The sequence below is a fragment of the Phascolarctos cinereus genome, unplaced genomic scaffold (genome assembly GCF_003287225.1).
Source record: "Phascolarctos cinereus isolate Bilbo 61053 unplaced genomic scaffold, phaCin_HiC Scaffold_7;HRSCAF=346, whole genome shotgun sequence".
NCBI lineage: Eukaryota > Metazoa > Chordata > Mammalia > Diprotodontia > Phascolarctidae > Phascolarctos > Phascolarctos cinereus.
In genome coordinates, this window is record NW_027556180.1 from 76608075 (window position 1) to 76631796 (window position 23722).

The window sequence follows — 23722 nt, forward strand, 5'->3', positions numbered from 1 at the left end:
TACAATATTCCAACATTATTCAATTGCTTTTAATGGATCTCATCACTCTTCTTCTTGACATTTTCTTTAAATTTGCCATCACTCTATCAACATATTCTTTTATCTGTCATACTTTTCTCATTGCACTAAAGCTATGTATATTATAGTACTCTATCTCCTCTTTCCTCTATTAAGTATAGGATGCACTTAAGTAGCAGATTCTCATGATTAAGATGTGGCATACTTGTAGCAAATGTTAAATGATTTTTTAAAATGCTTAACATATTTTTCATTTTTTGGTTTTATTTACATTGATATAAAATTGGTCTTTAATTTCATTTATATTTTGTAATTTACTGATATTTAGCAAAATACCCACTGAATCCCTGATACATTCTCTGAAAATAATTAACTTGTCAAATGACAAGCTTTCTTCTCCCACACTCACTCCTCCATTTTCCACAGTTTATAATAGCTTCGTTTAGTGGAAAGCACCATATTATGAAGTATAGGAGTTAAGTTGCATTCCCAGTTCTGTATTTTAGTAGCTATGTGATCTTGGGCTAGTGGGTGGCAAGTGACTTAACAGCTGGGCAGCCAAGTGGCCTAGTTCATAGAGTACTGTACTTGGAATCATATAGACCTGACTTCACATCATGTCTCACTTATACGGTGTGATGGTGGGCAAGTCACTTAAACTTTTTCAGGCCCTGTTTCTTCATCTCTAAAATCAGGATGATAACAGCATATAACATCCCAGGGTTGTTGTGAGGACCAAATGAGAGGTTTATAAAAGTATCATATAAATGTTAGCTATTATTATGTCCCCTCCTCTGTAAACCCTAAGGGCTCCCTAGCACCTCCAAAATAAAATGCAAATCCTTTTCCCTGCCTTCCAGTTTTCTTATGCCTTATAACTTTCCAGTTCTCAGCTGATCCAGTGACTAACGTCCTGGCTGTTCCTCACGCAAGATGTTCAGTCTCCTGACTCTAGGCATTTTCACCGGCTGTACTCCATGCCTAGAATGGTCTCTTTGGCTTCCTTTATTTTATACTGGGATTTAAATAAAATCCAACCTTCTACACAATCCATTTCCTGATGTCAACGCCTTCCCTCTAAAATCATCTCCCAATTTATATTTCGTTTTTTATATTTAGTCTAGGGATGCACCAAACCCCAATACAATTGTCTGCAAATCTCCTCCACTAGATTGTGAGCTCCTTGAGGGCAGGGATGTTTTTAATTTCTCTGTATACCCAGTGCTTAAACCCAGTGCCTGGTGTAGAGTAGGTGACTTGACTCCTTCATTTTACTGGATTATAACCCCTCTAACTTCAAAATCCAGCGTTCTTTCCATTGCACTTTACTGCTGCCTAAGAAGAGCGAGTCCGACCTTGAAGGTTTCTAGATGAAATTAGCGCCCCCTGTGCAGAGGATAATCTATGCTTGCATTAACAAATTAGGAGGGTGAGAAAGATGACCTGTCTGCGGCACATCTGCAGAAAATGCATTAGGACGTTCACGGTCACTTTTAGAGGCAGTATTACAATTCGGGTTTAGATGGACAGACAGACACAACAAATCCGAGTTTGAGTCCGGGATCTGGAAAGGCCCATGACGAGATGCAGCTGGTTCTAAGGCTTTGCGAGGAGCCAACCTGAGTGAGTGGCTTGGGCCCGCGAGCAAGAAATGGAGAATGACCCGGAACCAAAGAATCGATTTCAGATTCTTAATCGGCTGGACAGCCTCCCGGGGACGAAAAATGGGGTTAATCTGCACCAGGTGAGGCTCGGGGCGGAAGGGGGGAACTCTCGCCCGGGGCTTCCCTATGAACTGGAAGCAGAGAGGGGAGGAGGGAAAGGAAGGTCCTCTCTTCGTGAGCAGGAGATCGAAGGGGGAAAAAGAGGTTTGCCTCGACCACGCAGGCGCAGGACCCACATAGCACTCAGCCATTGTGCCTGGCATACAGTAGGCACTTAATAGATGCTTGGCGCTGTCCACAGGGCTCCTCCAGGCTTAGTAAACAGACAATGGCAACCTAGCTTGGGAACGTGTTCCCGGGTCGGTGTGTCGAGGCCCCGCGAGATCTGGGGAGGGATGGGAAACCAGCGCCTCAAACGAGACCTAGCCGTCTTTCAAGCCCAGTGCGAGAGCCCAGGGCCGCTACCCCTACCCGCAATCAGAGGGGAGATCTCGCGATACAAAAAAAAATAAAAAAAACCCATGCAATCTCCCGCCCCAAGATGGGGAGGGGCATTGTGCGTGCGCGCAGGGGAGGGGTGTGTGCAGAAAAACAGATGATGTATGAAGCGCGGGATGGGCCATCTTAACGTTGGAGGAGACGAGGCAGTTAGCGGCACCTTCTCCCCACCAGGCTCCTGTCTCTTTAACAAACTGACAACCAGAGGGAGGGTCCCTCCTGGTCGGGCGGCCACTCCCATTGGTCCTAGCGGGCTAGAAGTGGGCGTGGGCAGAACGCGTCTGTTTTTAGAGTCGGAGGCTACGGGTGAGGGGGCTTGGTGCTTCATCCTTGTCTTTATTGGGGGAAGGAAAAAAAAAGGCTCCTTGGGGAGGGGCGAAGTGGGGCAGGGCAGGGCTCCGGCAGACAGCCTCGGTTCGTCCCAGGTGCGGGGGTTGAGGAGCCCCCGAGGGCTGCGCCACGCGGCTGGCCCAGTCGGAGCCTCCCCGATCTACTGACTGCGTTGGTGGCCGCCCCCCAGCCCCGGCCCGCTCCAGCGCTCTCTCTCGCCCCTGTTTTACAGGTTCACGGCTGACATGATGGCAGACAGGGCCTTCACGAATCCCTATCCAGATTATAGCAAATCCCAGGCCCTGGGATACTTTGACACTTCAGGGAGGGTGAGTTTTTGGTTTTCTTTGGGTTTGTGGTGTGGTTTTTGGTTTTTTTGAGGGTTTTTTGTGGGGGGGAGATGCAGTGGGGCTGGGGATGTCATTCATGTCCTGCCACTTTCCCCCCCATCCCCCTCACCAGGGTCTTGGCTCCGCAATTAGATTTTCTTGCAGGTAAATTAAAGGAAAGAGAAAAGGATCAATTAATCAAAACATTTATTAAGTTCTTACTAAGTGCCAAGCATGTGCTTAGCATTTGGGGATCCTAAAAAGAGGCAGAAGACGGCCTCTGCCCTCAAGGAGCTTACATCTAGTAGAGGAAACAACATCAGTCAACAAACCCCTATTAATAACACTTAACAGTGTTAAGTGCTGGAGATTTTTAAAAAGGGGGGGGAGCAAAAGATAGTCCCTGCCCTCAAAGAGTTTACAATCTAATGGAGGAGACGACATGCCAACAACTATGTACAGATAAGCTACATACAAGATAAATAGGAAATAAGAGAGGGAAAGCGCTAGAAATAAGAGGGGTTGGGAAAGGCTTCCTGTAGACGATGGGATTTTATTTTTGGACTTAAAGGAAGCCAAGAAGATCAGCAGTCTAAGGGGAGAGCATTGCAGTCAAGGGGGAAGAACGGTAATTTATTAAGTACCTACTACGTGCCAGTACTGTGCTAAGCATGATACAAGTAATATCTCATTTCATCTTTACAACAGTCTTGGGAGGTAGGTACTGTTATTGTCCCCATTTTACAGTTGAGGGAACTGAGGCAGGTTAAGTGACAGGAAGAGGTTAAGGCAGCTTAGTTGAGCAGTGTACTGTGTAGTACAGTGGTGTGGAGGTCTGAAACAAAACTCATATCTTTTCCCCCAAAACTCTCTCTTCCTGCCGACTTTACTAATACAGTGGAGGGGACCACCAACTTCTCAGTTCCCCATGTACATAACCCCCACGTGCCTCATCTCTTTACCTACACTCACAACACATATCTAATATGTTGTCACCTCTTGTCATTTCTACCTTCACATCTCAGTGAAGGTCCTCATCTTTCTCCTAAACTATTGCAATATCCTTCTATTTGTTGTCTGCCTCAATGCTCTCTCCATTCTAATTCACTTGAAGAGCAGATCTGACCATATTACGGAGCTCCCTCCTCCTTACACAATAAACTGTAATGCTCCCTATTCCCTTCAGGTCAAGTAGAAAGTCTTCATTTTTTTCCCAAGGTCTTAACAACCTAGCCCCTTCCTGCCTTTCCAAATATCTTACACTTTACTTCCCTCCTCACCCTCTATGATCCAGTTAACAGCACCAACTTGTCTTCCTCTTACCTGACACTCATCTCTGGATTTAATGTCTTTTCACCATTCCTCATTCCTTGAATGCTCTGCCCCCTTGCCTCCTAACTTACCTGACTTCTTGCAATACTCAGCTCTTTCAAGTTCTGTCAACTACAACACCTAAAATGGATTCTCAGTATTTGGCAGCCATGCTGGTGAAGGGACTCTGGAGTCCATGTCAAATAAGGAAACGCTGGCAGAACTCAGGATGTTTAGCCCCAAAAAATTTAGACTTAAAAGGGTCTTCAAGGATTTGAAAGGGCTGTCATGTAGAAATGGGATTGGAATTTTTTGTTTTGCCCCAGAGGGCCAGACTAAGAGTACTGGGTTAGAAGTTACAAAGTGTCCGAGTTAAGCCAAATAAAAGGAGAAATACTAATGCTAATGCTAATACTTTGAGCTGTTAAAAAGTAGAATAGGATACTTCAGAGGTGATACTGGACAGTCTCCCTCAATCAGTATCTTCAGGTGAAGGCTGACTGAACTCTAGTCAGCGGTGCTAGAGAGGCTATACATTTTTAAGTACAAGTTAGAACTAGAAAGTCTTTGAGGACCCTTACGTTACTAAAATTTGTGATTCTGTGGCACATAAAAGTAAAGGACTGTGATTGTGATTAGAGAAATGAGGTTGGATTTTAGTCTTTAAATGTCACTGCAGTGAGAATGTCTTTGCAATCTTGAAATCTCATAGCTCCATTTATCAGCTTAAGACCAACTCTGAATCTAGGCTAACTGTATATTGAGATGCCGCAAAAATAGGTCCTGACTTGTTCCATAAAGCTATTAAAACATTGCTTATGTGACATTACTGCATGCCAGAACCTCAACACCAAAGGCCCTGAGGATGCAGGGTGTGCCTTATATGTAAAATGCTTTTAAGGAGGAAAGTGGTATTCATAATTTCTTTGATGTTAGGTATTTAATTTCATACTGTGCTATCATTTTATTTCTTTCCATTTTTACTTTGCTTTATTTCTGTTACTTCACCACAATAAGTTCTAAACCACTGAAGTTTTTTTCTCTTTCTTTTTTTAAAAAAAGTATTTAATAGAGCATATCACCATTGTGCTAAATCTAAGCCAGATTCCCCTGACCCAAAAAAAAATCACAATTTATTACACAACACACTTTTCCTGACAGACCCCAGAAAACAAAATCAAACAAGCATAAACAGTTCCAGAAAACATTAAAACACAGGGGATCAGATGCCAGAGATCTGCTCTCTTTAATATGTTAACTCCCAAATTTCACTTTAGACACATAAATAGTGGAATGTATCTAAAAAGGGATATTCTAAGAATAAAAGAGAGTACTGGCATCTTTATTGACTTATAAGCTAGTTTTTGAGATTTTCTTCAGGCTACTTATTGCCACAGTATCAATTATTTAATGACTTGCTACAAATGAATACTATTCTACATCATAGAATTGCTTTATTATACATTATAGGCTAGGCAAAAAACATATTTCTCTAATTGAAGTACCCCCGTCCAGTCTTTTTTTTTTTTCTTGAAGTGAAGTGAGGATGATAACAACAGTTTATATTGGCTAGGTACATGAGATTACATGTACTCCTCACCATATACTCTCATTGATTTATAGACTTTTTATGTGACTGCTTAAGTACATTTCATCTCAATAAATATGTAATATTCTTAAAGCTTCTAACCTGATAGAAACTTAAAGGATATTTCTTATCTTGGTGAAATGTAACGTTGGATATTCGCTCTACAGAAAAATGAATAGTGCAATGAAGAAGGGATATAGGTATACGTAACTGACAGTTGTGTGGCCCTGGTACTTGAAATTTAAATAAGATCAGTGGTTTATTTCACTTTTTTCTTGCATACTACTCTTAATGAGTTTTTAATAACAAAAGTAGTTAGAATATACCTTTAGGGGAAATAATAATATTACTGTTTGACTAATAAAACAGCAGTTTGAAAAACCACAGTTAATATCATCTAATGCTTCAATTTTTAAAATCATTGTAACTTAATAGTTTAATAGTCTGTAGAAATAGAGAAGATAATACGTGGAGAATAAAGCTGTAAAGTATTCCCATTTTCTGGAAATTTTATTTATCATTAGCTTTTTTGTTTGGTTTATTTAATCTGAGAACCCTTTGTTCTATTGAATTAAATTAGAAACAAAAAGAAAAGGGGTATTGTCCATGTCTCAGTACTGAGAGTGAGTATGTTGTAGTGGAGAGTAGTATACTTAGAAGCTTCAACATTTATTAACCATGTCACCTCAGACAAGTGGCAGCTTCTCTGAGCCTTTGTTTCATCATCTGTAAAATAGGGTTACTGAGACTTTAACCTTCTGTGGCAGGAGTTCTTGCAGGTTAAGTGCTTTATAAATTGTTAAGTGTTAGTGTCATCAGCAGCAAGCATTTACGAAGAGATTATGTGCCAGGCACTGTGCTAAATGCTAGGGACACAAAAAAATAGCAAAAACATAGGCTGTGCTCTCAATGAGCACATATACTCTATGAAAACATGTTTTGCTATTATCATCTACCTGAAACTTTCTAGGAAGGTTTAAGGAAATTATGTCAGCAAGGCCCACTCAGCATGGCAAGCAATAGTGGAACTTACGAGCAGTCTTAACAAATAATTAGATGGTTTGGACAAGCAGAAAAAATGTGCTCCTATAGGAAAATCAAATGCCAGCCCATTTATTTGGGAAAAATTCTCATTAGTGCTCACTGTATGCCAGGCACTCCACTGGGCTCTGGGGATACAAATAAAGAGAATGAAATAATCCTTACTCTGAAAGAGCTTGCATTTTAATGGGAATAGAAATTTATGTAACATCTTAAGGTTTATTCATATTATCTTATTCGATTCTCATAACAACCCTGCAAGGTAAATGCATTATCCCCATTTTACAAATGAGATAACTGAAGCAAAGAGAGGTTAAGGGACTTCCCCAAAGTTGTACAGCTAGTAAGCAGTGGAGAAAGAGTTTGAACTCAGATCATGGACCCCAAACCTGGCACTCAGTCCATCATACTGCCAGGAGAATCAAATATCCTGGGTTTTATCACATGTATTTTTTGCCTTTTTTAATATTTACAGCTTACTACTGAATTCTCGCAACGTATAAACAATAAGATTCGAGAGCTTCTTCAGAAGATGGAAATCGGCCTAAAATCAGCTGACCGTCGGGACTGCACTGTCTATACTGGATGGGCAGGTATGAAGACCTCACAAGGAGCTGTCTTTTACATGAAAGCAAAAATATTTGCTGATCGTTAGTGTCAAGTTGAGTGAGCTACTAGCTTACCTCTTGTTACCTTTTCTTTCAAAGAGTTTTTACTAGCAGATCATTATGAATCTAGCGGGCAAAGCCTAAAAGAATTGTCAGTTTTATTTGGCAATCACATTGTGGGGAATAATGCTAAAAATATAATAAGCATTTATAGAGTGCTTTGAAGTTTACAAAGCACCTTCCTGTCAACACTCATGTGACAGTCAGTGGAAGTCTTACCCATTGTACAAAGATTGGAGAGGCTTACTGAGGCTGAGTCATTTGTCCATGGTCACATAGCTAGGAAATACCAGGGAGATATCAAAACCAATTCTTCATACTCCAGATCTAGTGCTCGTTCCACTATGGCCAGCTAGTCATTTGTAGCCTCACTGCATTTGATGTTCTCATTAATTGTAGAGGAAGTATGCTCTTTAATTTCACAGATGACAACCACTCTGGAATTAGGATTCAAAATTACCATGAAAAGTCATGAAAAGAAGCAGATAATTAATTGTGGTAAGGACACTTGGTCTAAGAGCACACTTAACTACAAGATGTGCAAGTGTTCAGACACACGGAAATATATCTTATTAACACCACAGTACTCATGAGTCAGTAGTATCACTAGTTGAACCTATATACAATGGAAGCTCTATAAATTAATCTTTCTATTGTACCTAATGCTAATCACACTAAGTTTTAGCTGTTCTTAAGTTTCAAAACTTGAGAGTGTCTGGCAATTTAGAAAGCACTGAAAAGAAATTTACAAAGATGACTCAAGAGTTATACAGTGAACCAGTGAGAGAAAATAAAAGTACTGAGATTTTGCCTAGAGGAAGAAATCTGAAAAGAAACTTAATAGTCTTGAAAAATACCCAATTTAGTGACCTCATATTTTCCTTCTCCTTTGAAAATAGAAAAAGAAGAAATAGGCTTTTTCAGTATTTGTAATTTAGGTTAGGCATAGAGAAGATTTTTTTTCAGTAGCAAGAGTAATTAAATATTAAAATTAGAATAACTCATACTTGTTGAGATACACAGAGTGACATAGGTTACAAAAAAAAGGCTGTCCATAGAGTTAGGAAAACCTGGTTTCAAGTCTTCTGACAAATACTGGCTATGTGAGTGAAATTTATGATTGTTTTTCACTTGGTAGTTAAAAACAGTAAGTCAAGCCCAGATTTTGAATTCTCTTTTCCCACCACATCTAATACTTTTGCTGCTATTCCATTCCTAGAAAGAAGAAAATCTTGAAAAAGATGTGGAGTGGTTAGGTGAATTTAAGGGTTGATAGCAAATAACATTCACTTGCAAATCACCAATTCATGGGGATTCCAGGGTACTAGCATCTGATGGGCAAGAGTACCCAAGTAGAAGATGGAGCTTTTAGTTCAGCTTTTGATAAATGGTTTGACCTTTTCACAAAAGCCTTCTTGAAACAAAGTTTGAATTGTCACAGAAACTGAAAAGTGATTTTATGTCAAGTTAAAAGAGGCTTCTTGGCAGGATGGGGTTTTTAGAATCACCTCTGTTTTACCCATACAATACCTCTTCTATATGTCAAGTTTACTTCATCTTTCTCTTCACAAACAGCTATAGCATGTGTTGCAGCTTAAATAACAATGATACAAAGCAAGTTGTCACACTAAACATTTGAGTATGATTTCTGTTGCTGGGTATTTGGTGCTGCATAATGTTAATAGCATCATCTAGATAAATTTGTTTATTGTTTTGAGGCAAGTATCCTAATACTTGCTAGTGTTTTGATTAGTAAAATGCTTTGCAGTGCCTGTGTACAAACAACCTAAAGTTTTAGTATAAAATATAACTAAAACTTGCTACTTACTATCCTAGACAATATTACTAAGTATCTTGTACTTGTAAGAAGATAATCTTACTGCTCATACAAAATTAACATCTAGAATTTCATTTTATAACAAAGGCATTGCTTAAATATGTTCTAAATGTGTAATTAAATTATGTACCTAAATATTGCTTATTCAATTACACATACATTTTGTTTTGTCTTGCTAGAGATCATCTTAGTCCATTTCTGTCTTGTGTACCACTTATTGTCCATGTTACTTATTCTTGATAATTGTCCCATTTCCTTTCCTGAACTTATATATTATTGAGGCTGATTTTAATTTTGAATCTTGCAAGCACATGGCTATTAGTAGTAGACAACATGTCTACAAGACATTTTGGTGTGCTTTTTTTTGGTGGTAAAGTCTTTGCTCATACTCTAAACTCAAGGTGATAACTTAGCATCCTGTTCAGTATTTGAAAACTCCCTTGATATAACTCTCTGAAAAGAAATACTCCACTAGGTCTGTAATGACAAAAGCATAGGGTATTCTTTCAAGATACATTTCATAATTCATCTATACTTCCTTTTCCTGTGCAATGCCTATTCATATATAAGGAGTCTCAATAGGAAAAAGAAAAGAGCATAGCATAACAAGAGTGATGGCCTAGAAAAAAAAAAAGAATTGGAGGATGGAAGGTCACCGTGAGGACAAAGTACAGAATTAGGGATAATAAGAGGAAAAGATAGGATGATAAAACATTATGATCATGTAAAGGAACTTCAGGATTCATGAGCATGGAAGTGGAACATCTGTGAGTAATGGCAACAATAAGGTATGACTGTCTCTGTCTGAAGGTCGAGTGGAGAAGTAGGCTATGGGAGGAACTAGGAGATTAATCTGGTCTTTGAGGGAGTGTGGATTGAAGTATGGTTTTTGAAGTCCCTTAGTCTGAGGACAGAAATTGGGTAGAAAGAAAGACTGAACCTGGCACTGAACTTATTGAGGAAGAAGGGAGACTGTCCTTGCTATTGGTAGATACCAGCCACAAGAGTCTTGATTGGGTAATAAATTTAGATTGACTAACTTCAAAGGAGCAGTGGTAGTGAGAGTCTAGAAATGGTAATGGAGCAAGAAGGATTCTACCACACCCAGTGAGTTGGTGGGTATGAATGTGTGTACACCTTGCACTGCATATGCCCTCAGGCCACACAAGCCAACAAATGCCGCTGAAATGGGAAAAGAGGTCACAAGTGGAAAAAGTTTAAGAAGCCCTGAAGTATACTACCCATTACAGAATGAGTTCAGGTAGATTATCAGTGAATGAAGAGAGGTCTGTTGAGGAAACAGGTGATTCATGTCTTCAAAATCCTCCCTTGAGGTCCAATCTGTGGCAGGTTGTGATGGTATAAGGCCCAGGGGGCACAACTTATATCAGTCAGAAGCAGGTAAAGGTGTAGTCTAGAAGAGTCTAGTCAGGAAGCAGGAATAGGCAAAGGTGTGGCCAGGGAGAGTCTGGTCAGGAGGCAGGAGCTGGCAATTTAAGGTGGATCTGATCTGGAAATGGCCTCAGTAGTACTGTAGAAGGCCCTAGAATGAAGCCAGAAGTAGGATACCTAGATCCCAGAATAACACAAGGTTGCCTGAGAAGTTTCAGGGATGAAGATAAAGGCCAGAGGTGAGTGTTCATTTTATTCATGCAGTGGTAAAAAGAAACGTTTCATATCCAGAAAATGACAACTCCTTTTATTCTGATTCCATATTTTGGATTTCATCTGAAGATTTAGTTTAGACTTTTTCAGCAGAATACCTAGAAGTTCGTATTGTTCACTACGCTATGTGAAGTAAACTTCAAAAAACTCCCCCATAGACTCAAGCACACTCACTACTGTCTTTGGTGATGTGGGTATAGAGTCATTCCTAAATACTAATTTTTTAAAAGCAGGGGGGGAAATCTTGAAATTTTTACTTCAAAGACTGAGTTTTCACACTCAACATCTTCGTGCCTTTTTGGAAAAGAAGCAGAGGATGTAATAAAGTGATGAAAGATGTTTTATAAGCTTTAAACATACTGCTTTTTTCCTAAGTTTGACATATTTACATAACTGGTATTTTATTATCACCCACAGTTAATTTCAGTGCCACATAAAAGCTGTATACCTCACTTTCTGCCTTCCAGTCCTTTGAAAAGTCCAGAGAGTGAATACCAGGTGGTTAGTATTTTATAAGCAAAAAATCCATTATTATCTACTGCCCATTTTGGAAGTTAACAAGGCCAATTTTAAGTGGTTTTCTTGCAAAGTTCGAGATGAGCTATTTTGTTTATTCTGGTCAAGAAAGTAATTTATATGCCATACAAGAATTACTGATTTTCAATGAACTGGAAAATCAATAAAATATACAAAATTTAAAAATACTGAACACAATCTGATCTTTGATTCAAAAAGCACTTTAATATTGTGTAATACCATAGGATGATCATTATCAATGTGAGTTATCACTCAAGTGGTCAGTGGGAAAAATATTCTTTAGTAGAGAGATCCTATTGATAGACTACTAGCTGTCATCCTTTTTTTTTATTTTTTAACATTTGAACACCCCAAAATGTGATAATATATTTCAGTTGCATCTCCTGTCTTTGGAGTTTATGGCCTAAATTTTACAAATGGAGAATGTAAAGTCATAAGGACAAATAAGACAATTCAAACAATGTCGGCATAACATCAGCTAGTGTATAGAGCAGGGATGGGGAACCTGTGGCCCTCTAGGCCCTCAAGTGGGGCCCTTTGACTGAATCCAAACTTTACAGAACAAATCCCCTTAATAAAAAGATTTATTCTGTAAAACATGTACTCAGTCAAAAGGCCACAACCGAGGACCTAGAAGGCCACAGGTGGCCTTGAGGCTACAGGTTCCCCACCCCTGGTATAAAGCTTTTTAATCAAGTCTAATTGGTTTTCAAGATTTATAGCAGTCAAAATAAGGTGCTCAGGTAAAAGTCATGAAGGGGAGTTTAAAGGGGTAGGCAAGGGTACAATGTCTTAAAAAGTCTGGGGTGAAAGTTTTTTAGGATTAAAATGAAATCTTGGAAGGATTCCTATGGTTTGCACCTAAAGAAAATGGAATCTGCTAGCATTCTTTTGTATAATTCTTTCTTCCTAATCCTGTATTAATTTATTCAGTGTGATTGCTGAATAGAAAATTAACTGGGCCAAGACAGAAGCTTTTCTCATAATTGCTTATGTAGAAAAGGGTTGTTGAGTATCTTCTCATGTAAATCATCACCCAGTTGTCTGAAATCAGCCAGTAGTTCTTGCAGCTGCTAATAAGAGATATAGAAAATGAACAGCTTCAGTTCTTTTCACCAAAATCCCCTCTTATGAAATGTGGTACAATGAAATGTAATACCATACCTAGCTATGTATGACATACGCGGGCAGTAGAGTTAAGATGTTCATTCGTTTTCCAGTTTAATCCTTCCACATTGAGTCTATGGAATCTTTTTGCCAGTCTCCTCCAAGTGGTTTGGGAGAGTAATAGGAGAAAGATAGGACCATGTTTTCATCTTCCTGCTGGTTTTTCCATCTGGGTGTCTTTCTTATTATCTCCAAATCAACTCTTAGGCTGTACCAAAAAGTTTACTCTCCTCTTCCGTTTCTAATTTTTATATTTCTCTGTTTCACTACTTCCTAATCACCAGAAGTCATAACCTGAGAATAATCTTTGATTAGTCCCTTTCTTTTATCCGTATCCACATCCTGTCATTTCTGATTCCCAGATGTCTTTTATATCTGTCTCATCTCGTCTTTGAAAATGATTTCTCTATTCCCAGATTTCTCCTAACACACTAAACTCAGGCCTCTCTGACTTTATGTCCAATGCTGTGCCAGAGGGATAATAGGCAAAAAGGTAATGAGGTCTTTCATGATTCTCTGGTTGTTAGTACTCTCACTCCCCTCCCCCAAATTACTTCATTATTTATTGTTTTTACTTTGTATACATTGTGTATTTACTTATTGCTATATATGTTGTTTCACTCATTAGGATATAAACTTAAGGACAAGAACTATTTCATTTTTGTCTTGCATATAGTAGGTGCTTAATAAATGTTAAATTGGCCTACATTTCTTTAACTATTAGATGAAGCTTATGGGGTTTTCAGGGAGGCCTAGCACCTCTGATGTGAGGGCTTATCAAGCCCTTTTCAGGGCTGCTCATCTGCCTTTGGTGTCCAGCTGTTCACCCAGGTCTCACCTGTGGTTCAAGAAGCTATGTGTAGCTCTGCCTCACTTAAATCCAATTCACGCACTGTCCATGTCACTGGTCCCCTTAAACAGTGGACAATAGACAAACATTAGGTGATATTTTCAAACAACAATATTCAATCACAACATTATTATATCTTAAGAGATATTTATTCTCTGCTTTGCAAAATACATAATCTTTGAGCAACTACCTAATCATAATGTGGGTCTTAGCCAGTGCTGACACCAGACTTATCTGTTGTTGTTTGTCTTTTGTCTTCTTTTTTTTTGTTTGTTTGTGTTTGCTTTTTGGTGAGGCAGTCAGGGTTAAGTGTCTTGCCAGGGTCACACAGCTAGTAAGTGTCAAGTGTCTGAGGTCACATTTGAACTCAGGACTTCTGAGCGCAAGGCTCTAGAGTTCTATCCACTGCGACACTTAGCAGCCCCCGTCCTTTGTCTTCTAAGAGGATCAGTGAGTCCCCTAGGTGTCTTGACTTACATGTGAATTAGATTTAAGTGAGGCAGAGTTAAGCAAAGTCATCAATCAGCCTCAGTCTCTCTTCCTGAGTCATTGAAGTCCAGTGGAAGGGCAAAAGAAAAGAGGACTGATGATGGCCCAGGATGCAGTGAATGACCTGGGTGTCTTCAATATCTGACCAAGTTCTAAGTGCTCCACAGTGCCTGCTTCAGCCACCTTCATGGCCTTTGGAACAAATTGTTGTCATAAGCCGATTCTGCCAGGGGAAGTCTTCACGTGCTTGGGTAGATATCCCCCTAGTTCACTATGGGTTTGAGGCTTGCTGTTTACCCTCATCCTGGCTTATCCATCTGCTGAGACAGCTTTACCAGAGGTGCTAGTTCTCCCTGGATACCTCAGATGCCCCAGACTTCTCTGAAAGGAATAACAAACTGCTAAGTGACTTCATTTTGTCATTTGATTCTTTTTATAAGCAGCTCTTCATCAAAGATAGTAATTCATATTAAACTTCCATCAATTAGCCAAACATCCTTCAACTTTACAAGCATATTCGTTGTCACCCACCACTCTAGAGCTACTGGGGTGAGTGAATATGATAAAGAACACAGAACTGTAAAGGAGAGCATTTTGGAATTCATTGACACCTAATTATAACATTTTACAATAATTACTAGATGCCTGTGACACCAGGGTCAAGAAGGAGAGGCTGATTGTTATTTTCTCTGTGTTTCTGTGTCCTGACGTACTTTGCATGCTTGGTACGGTAACACTTGGTTTTCTTCTTTGTGTTCTAAATCACTGCACCCAAGTAATATCCAAAGCCAGAGTGTTTGCATGAGCCATAGCACGCTGAAAGTCTGTGTACAGTGAACATTTAGTAATAAAAATCTCTGTACAAGACACCCTGCTACATGCTAAGACAACTAAAAGACGCAATTCTGGTCCTCAAATTTACGAACAATCAATGTATAATTTAGACAAAGGCACAAAATATAAATGTGTGTGTGTCAGTGAGGATGACATGAGGATGACACTTGAACAAAGTGGCCATTGTCCGTCATGCTCGAAGAGGATCAAAATGACATCCTGTATCGGGGTCAAAGTATGGTGTGTCTGACTGTGAAAAAACTGAGGCACTGAGAGGTTAAGGACCTCGCTCAAAGTCAAATTGCAAAGCTGGGATTTAAAGCACATCTGATTCCAAGTCCAGTGCTCTTCTGCCTCCACAGAAATGTCTGGAGATAGAATTGAGTACAGGGCAGTGGTTCTTACTCTCTTGAAGTATGGGCACTTCCTTTGTAAGATCATGGGTAAGGCACTTATATCTTTTAATGTCAAAAATTTCTCCGATCCTCACGTGATAATAATTGTAATACTGTATCTATATATTAAGGAAATAGAAAATGATAAGCTACAGTGAATTCAGTAACATTTCTAAATACATTTGTACTTTATTAAACACAGTACTTACATACGTTTGAAAAACAGTAATGTGAAATACATTTTTTTCAGTCCATAGAAGGCATTTTTGTATATTTGCAAATACCTTTATAGTACTCTGCCACAAAATTGAAGGCATAGACTGAGAGCCACTGTTTAGATTTTAGGAGAGAGATCAGAGTCAGAAATGCCAGTTTTAGAAGTAATCCATGTAGAAATAATAGAAGGTAAGCAGGAAAGGAAAGTTAGGTGCCAGAGAAGGGACATTCAGCATTGTTTATTCATAAGGCCTTCACAGATATTACTAATTCTCCTCAAGCCGCTAGATGTTGGCTTAAATAGGACTTAACTGGTAGAAGGCTTAAACAAACTGTCTTCGAGCCATTTGTTTGCATGTTTGACCTGACTCTTGAGCTCAAAGAACAGCGACAGGAAAAAGTATCTTGGTCATCAGTCAGTAAACAGATATTTATTAGTGTCAGTGAAGGCACTCTTCTAGGCACAGTGAATGATATAAAGAGGTAGATGTCATATATAACCTAGTGCGGAAAGTAAGACATGAATTAACAATTTAATGGACATCACTTCAATGCCTAATTAGAGGTATAGGCAATGAAGCTGACAGGACCTGTGGAGGGCATCTAGTCCAATTTCTTCGTTTTAGAGGTGAAGAAGCTAAGTCTCAGGAGCTTAAGTGACTTGTCCAAGGTCACACCTAGAAAATAGCAGAGTCTACAGCTGTTCTGATACAGGAGATCAAACAGTGTCTTTTTATGCTATTTACCTGATTGTCCAACAAAACCTTGAACAACAGTAAGTGTTCAATAAATATTTGAGCTTATCTCTTCTAGTTTTCCTTTGACCGTCAAAGCAAGGGGGAGAATATGATGCCTTCCATGTCTTCTCATTCCTTCCCTGGCTGCAGGACCTGGAATATGTGAGGGGAAAGGACATGCATGAGAATATTTGATGGTTCCTCCCCAGACTGATATTATTTAATTGGAGTCTCACAGACCATTTTGATATATCAACTCTCATCCCATGATTAAACTTGTTCAAAAGCCTAGTCATTTACTTTTCAAGCAGAGGTTACAGAGGCAGTTTAGTGTATAGTGGACTTAGGTTCAAAAGACCTGAGTTCCAGTCTAAACCTGCTGTTTGCTGACCATGTGATCTTGACAAACCATTCACGCCCTCATTCCATTCATCATGAAATGAAATTTCTCACCAAAATGAAAGAGTTGGTAGATGGCCTCTAAGTTCCCTTTCAGCTTTCTATCTGTGATCATATGTTCTTATGGTCTGTAAAATGGGAATAATACTTGAGCTGCCTCCGTCCTAGGGTTGTTGTAAGGAATTTGTCAACTACAAATCACTTGCTAAATATGAAGGAATGTTAATCTATTGGTGGTAGTTATTTCATGCTACTATGTATAGAACATTATACAAAGAAAGTACTGGGAAGGGGGTAGGGATGCTGGTCAGAAACAGAATATGGCCTGCCCCAAAGGGCTTTATAATTTAATTGGGGAGGCAGAACTCAAGAAGCTTTCTTTAAAAAGCAGCATATTCGCAAGCTCGGAGGTGTTGCAAAGTAGAGGCACCCCAGTAACCTGAAGGGGCACTAGATTGGAGCCTTGGATTCTAGTTCTTCAGCTGCCCCTAACTGCAAGACTTTCTCTTTTTAGGGTCTCACTTTTCTGGAGGGTTGGCTTTGTAAGACCTTTTCTGACTTAAAAACAAAAATCTGTGACAGTCAAAAGTTATAATCATTCTAAGGAAGGCTAGTCAGATGGCTTCCTGTTAGCTAGATGAGTTTCAGTGTCTTGTATTTATATTACATTGAAGAGAAATACATTCATAGGGAAGCGATCTTACAGATAATCTAATCCAACCCTCCCCCTCTTTCACCATCTGACTGAGAAAATAGGTGCAGAGAAGTATAGTTAACTCCACTAGTAACGGTCGTAGGATTCAAACTCAGGACCTCTGATTTGCAATCCAGTGCACTTTCTGCAATAATTATGGAACTTTTAAGCTTCAGATGGGGCAAAATTGTAACAGAGAAGTTGTACAACTTAAGTGTGTACAACCTACTGCTCCCTCTGTCAGAAATTTTTTTATGTCCATACCATTCAAAATTGTCTTAGGGTTCTATGCATTTATGTATAGCACTGATGTTAAGCATCTCCAGTGCCTCAGTTTTAGCAGTACCTATAACCTCAACACCATTCTGCTCCTAGAGTACATGAAGAAAAGAGAATATTTCCATGCCCAACCTAATATGCTTATTAAGATATTATGTACAAAACTGAAATAGTATTGTAACAAAGGATCTACATCACCAAGGCCTGTTTATAAAATAAATGAAGAATATTAAGAATAACTGGGGCAGCTAGGTGGCATAGTGGATAGAGCACTGGCCCTAGAGTCAGGAGGATCTGAGTTCAAACCCAGCCTCAGACATATAATACTTCCTAGCTGTGTGACTCTGGGCAAGTCACTTAACCCCAATTGCCTCACCAAAAAGGAAAGAATAACCACAGAAATGCAAAATAGAAGTGTTTTATAAAGACCATCCGTGGTTAGCCCTACCCTGTACTGCTACTTTTTTGTACTTTCCAGTCTTCCTGTCTACTGGCTTCTTTCTTAATGTTTACAACATACCCCTATATGTCCCATCCAAAAAAAAGAAATCTTCATTTAACCGTACCATCCATTCAAGGCAGCATCCTTCAGCATCCTTTTTATTTTTAATTTTTTTTGTCCACAGCCAAACCACTAGGAAAAGCTTTCTCTATCCACTGCTTCTGTTTCCTCTCCTCTGACTTCTCAACCCTTTGCAGTCTGGATTCTGTCCTCCTCATATAATTGAAACTGTTCTCTGCCAAGTTACTAATGATCTCTTAATTGCCAGATGTGATGGCCTTTTCTAAATCCACATTCTTCTTGACCTCATTGCAGTATTTGTTGCTATTGACCACTGTCTCCTATTTACTTTCCGGATTTCCATGACATTGCGGACTCTTGGTTTTCTTCCTTCCTGTCTTGCTTACTCCTCAGTCTCCTTTTATGGCTCTTCTTGATCTCCATCATGCCTCTTAACTCTAGGTGTACCCGAGATTCTCTCCTGGCCTTTATCTTCTTTGTATGCTCTCCTTTTTTCTTCTTTTTTTTTCCAAGCAATCACAGATTTTATTGTCACTTACCTCCTTTGATTCAAGGCACTGGCGATAAATCTTACTCCAAGAATTTCAGTGGCAGGACAAATAACCTCTTGCTTTGGTTTCCTCGTTTATAAAATGTAATTTCATCAGCCTCATTATAGCAAATGGTGCCATTTAAAAATGGACCACTCCTGAATTGCCCTCATACTTCATAGGACTAGACATTAGGAATGTTTAATCAATAATTTAAAGCACGTTATAATTATAAAGTATTGTGACTATTTTTTAAAATAGCTAGTTACCTCCTCAACGCAATGTTTTGAGATTAATGAAATAATGTTTATGAAGGACTCTGTGCTCCTTAGACAAAGTGTAATTCTGTTCACTCAAGAGAACATGATTCTTAAATTTTGCATTATTTAAGTGGTTTCCCCTCAAGTTCTAGCTGCAGTTCTCACAAACATCATAGATATACCGATATGTAGTAGCTTGAAGTCATCTTGGGGAAATGCAGTCTGCTCCCCCAACAGAATTTATAAATTTTTTTATGTACCAGTGAACTCTTCCCCCAAACTGTTTATCTCTGTCTCTGGTACCACCAGTGTCCCATTCAGTCCATCTCAAAATCTTGGAAAAGCTCTTTGGTGAATCCCTCTCTTTTATCCCATAAACTTAGTCAATCACTAATTCATTTTTAATTTTTAAATGACTTTTTAACAGCTTTTAATGTTTCTATTGACTTTAATATTAAAATTGACTTTTAATATCTTTCAGATTTCCCTTCCTTTCCATCCCATTTCCTCTACACTAGGTCAGGCTCTTTCACATTTTCAGTTCCGTTCAATAAAGATTAAAATGTTAAGTGCTAATACCTGCTTCTCTCCTTGGTTTGTCCATACCACTGTACTGATACAGGAGATGAGACAGTGCCTTTTTATGCTAATTACCTGATTTTCCAGCAAAAACTTGGGCAGCCGTAAGTGTTCAATAAATATTTGAGTTTATCACTTTTCTAGTTTTCCTTTGGCAGTCAAAGCAAGGAAGAGAATATGATGCCTTCCATGTCTTTTCATTCCTTCCCTGGCAGCAGGACCTGGAATATGATCTGTGCTTAGCAAATTATATAGGCTTTTTGTAGTAGGAGGAGGAGGAGGAGGAGGCACTTTCCCTTTTTCCTTGATGAAAAGCTACATCTTTGAGTAAACCAAAGCAAATACCAGAGGTTTAAGATTTCTGCTGAAAAAGAGTGATTCTGAGTCTTTAATATTCAGACCTTAGAATTATTAACTAAGATGTCATCATAAGGGAAATGAACACCTTGATTAACCAGAAATCAAGTAGGCCATTTCACTGTAATTCACTGTCAGAATAGCATTTGTACTTGCTGAAATTTCCTTTTGAGGTACTTATGTATTAGTGTAAAGAGAAAATCACAAAAGAGAAGACAACCTCTGTGAGACACAATTATGTCATTCCTACAAGATGCATCTTTAGAAAAGCAGCATTGACTCCAGTTTGTGCAGATGAATATCAAAAATAGTAGCAACAAATCAAGGAGCATTCTTAATTGTAAATGTCAGTATAAGTGTTTATGTGGTTAAATTCATTTGCTTGGAGCTTCATTTGCAGAAACTACTCTGAAATTTTCAGTAGTGTTGAGGACTTGCACTGCTGGGTTTGAGGATATAGGCCAGGCCGGGTTTTATGTCCAGCCTATTCTAAAATCTAAGAGCCATCTAAGTCAGAAAGTAGGCTCTCCGACCCCTCCCCTGCACTGCCTTTCCCTTGAGAACAGAAGGACCTTGAAAGAAAACCGAGAAGCGAGGAGATGACTCTGGGGGAACTCCCCCCAGTTACCGTTCCCATGAGAAAAATTATTGTTGATACTTCTGCCTTTTCCACTCTGGGTGCTGTTCCCATGAGTGGGGTATAAAAGTCTTAACTCTCAGATCAATAAACGGAGCTTGTTCATAACTTGCTACTCCCTGGTCTGCATGATTTCTTTCTTTCTCTCTCCTCTCTCTCTCTCTCTCTCTCTCTCTCTCTCTCTCTCTCTCTCTTTCTCTCTCTCTCTTTCTTCCTCTCTTTCTTTCTTTTTCGCCTCCCTGGAGATTAACCATCATAGTGGACGCAGGCATCTGCTACACAGTAGCATTCATATTCTTTTTTTTTTTACCATTTTTATTTAAAGTTTTGAGTTCCAAATTCTTTCCCTTCTTCTCCCCAACCTGAGACGATAAGCAATCAGATATAGGGTATACATGTGCAGTTATGTAAAATATTTCCATAGTAGTCATTTTGTACAAGAAGACTCGAATGAAAGAAAATAAAATAATAATAAATAATAATAAAAAAGAATGTGAACAATAGCATGGCATTCATATTCTTAACATCACAACTTTTATTTATGTTAGTCTTTCAATCATTACTCCCTCTTAGCCATCCTTAGACATCTACCAGCTCTTTGATGATGCTACATCATTCATTAAACTCTATTTATCAAAATTCAAATGACAAAAAAATTCAAATAACTACTATACATCCCATAGTGTTCTGCAGTGAAATAGATGTTTGTAATGATGACCTATTGTACTACAAGGTCCTAACAGACTTTCTGAATCAAACAAAGAATGATAAAATTGTCTTCAGGAGGGTCAGCTAAGTGGTGCAGTGGATAGAGGTCCGGCCTTGGAGTCAGGAGGATCTGAATTCAAATGCGGCCTCAGACACTTGACATTTACTAGCTGCGTGACCTTGGGTAAGCCACTTAACCCCGATTGCCTCACCAAAAAGCAAAAAAAAATTTGTGTTCAGGACACTTTGGATTTTATATATACTTTATTTTTTAAGACCATAGATTTGGAAAAGACCTCAGAAGTCATTGGATTGGAGTAACGGATGGATTAACACCAGTAGTAGTCTCTGACTCCAAATCCAGCAGGCTTTCCACTGTGCCATGCTGTCTCTAATTCTTGAAAATAAGTGAAAATCTGCATGTGATGTATGTGCTAACATTTGGTTAACCAGAATGTTAAATTATTAAATTATTCCATTTCCCAACCATTCTGGATAATGGGAGCTTACTGTCTATAACCTGGGTGTGGTCATGGACAAGTCATTTTACTCTGTGTTTCTTTTTCCTTATCTCTGAAGTAAAGGTCTGGACTAAATTACCTTGGAAGGTCCCTTACAAACCTTTCATATTATGAAAGTTTCACATGCAAAGAGCATAGGGAAATTATGGTCCCTTGTATTTACTGAACAAGACATTTGACAAGTTACAATGTGACTCTTTGGTTAGTGATTTTCCATAAATGCTGTTAAATAACTAAGTTTCAAAATTCATCTCAAATGGTGATTTCAAGTTCAAATCAAAACATTGAAAGAAACGTTACTTTTTTTTTTTTTGGTCTTGGCATCAAGGGTAAGCTATAAAGGGAAGATGCCTGCTGCATTTTATTTCTTTCATGAATAGTTAGTATTCTGCTTGGTTAGTCTCCTAAATACTACACCCCTTCTTCCCTCTCTCCCTTCTGCTTGCCACCAAAAAAAAAATAGGATAATACAATCTTTTAGTCTCCTTGAGGAATCTTAATATTTTCATTTTGCTTGTCCATTGACCAGTGAACTTAAATGAAACATGCTTCTATTCTGAGGTGAAATAAAAGCTTAACTCTTAATTTGGGGCAAAGGTGGGTAACCCACACATAATACAGGTTTTCTTTCCTTAATTGGAGTAAGTTTATTGCTCATGAAAGTGAGGGTTTTGTAAAGCATTATCTGGAGCCAGAAGTAATGTATGTATAAGTTGGATAGGTAGAAATATGAAGTCTTTAAGTTTCCCCAGTACAGCTTTAAGAAGATGCCTACTTTTCCAGCCCTCTGTTTCTGTCTAGAAACTTTCAGCTATAGAGATGATGTGATGTTGTTTGTATACAGGTCCTCCTTGTGCTTAGAGCAGCATACGTAGCAAATTTAAGCTATTTCACCCAAGATTTTTAGACGTGAAAGGACTGAGGATTTAAAAACCCCTGTTTATCTTCTTATACTGTTAAAATTTGATAGGGAGGAATAGAGTATTACATTAAATAACTTCAGCTTAGTGTGCTTTTTGCTGGCCTTGTAATTTTCTGTTCTGGCCACGTTATTTATGAAGGCTTTGAATCAATATAACTAACTTTTTTTCCTTTTTTTTTGTTTAAAGCACTTTTAATGCTTTAAAGTTTTAATGCTTTTTAATCTCATGAGTAAAATGAAGGAAATAGAAGAGCCATTATTTTAAGAATGTAGAAACTGATGCACATAGAAAGTATAGCTAAAGATAGAAACTTGGAGCTTAGAAGTATAGAATCCTAGAATTGGAAAAAGCCTCCTCTAGTTCCCCCATCTCCAATTTTCTTCTGTCTTGAGGCATTTTGTCTACACCTAAACTATAAATTCTTTAACAAGGGCATTGCTGTGCTGTTTCACTTAAAACATGGAAAGATTTGAGAAATGATAATCTAGTGTATTTTATAGAAAATATACAAAACTTCACATTTAGGGCTTTCAGAAAGCTCAAGTTTCTTAAAAAAAAAAAGAATTGATGTTTTGGGGGCAATAAAATTGCTGAAAATGAGATGGAAAAAGCCTGTAGAAGGAAACAATTATGAGGCTTGTATTTAATCCCTTTTTATTTTCCTAGACTTCAGTCATGTCAGTTATTTGGCCATGGTGCTTACATTACTTAATTAGAACAGTTGAGACCGCAGTGGGAAAAGAAGCTGCCTGAATAGTGAAAAGGTAACAATTTAAAACCTATCACTCTCACTATGAGTTGGGTGGATAGAGATAAAGCCCATTAAGGACCTCATGCAAGGAGAAGCACTTGACATTGATCACTTGTGAAAAGAAATTTTTTTTTCCTACCCCAAAACACAGTTTCATGTGCTTGTACATACAAACGCCAAGCACTGGTACATCTGATCATCAGCTTGTGGAATTACTAACATTGAGCTGCCTTGAAGGAATGGACAAGGTTATTAACTTTGGCAGGAAATGGAAATTTGTCCTCAATATACTTGTGAAATTGAATTGTCTGTAGCACGAAGCTTTGGAGATTACCCATGCAAAATGAGAAAACGATCTAAATTTAAAATTGGCCTCAGTACAGTGGA

General features: G+C 38.6%; 1 protein-coding gene across 1 annotated transcript in view; it reads left to right on the plus strand.

Annotated features, from left to right (window-relative positions):
• Nucleotides 1-1425: 1425 nt before the first annotated feature.
• Nucleotides 1426-23722, plus strand: part of LANCL1 (LanC like glutathione S-transferase 1) — a 46665-nt gene continuing 24368 nt past the window's right edge. Inside the window, 3 exon segments of the mRNA XM_021008707.2 lie at nt 1426-1762; nt 2743-2839; nt 7255-7372. Coding sequence (XP_020864366.1) covers nt 1677-1762; nt 2743-2839; nt 7255-7372 — 301 coding nt within the window. The 5' untranslated portion in view covers nt 1426-1676.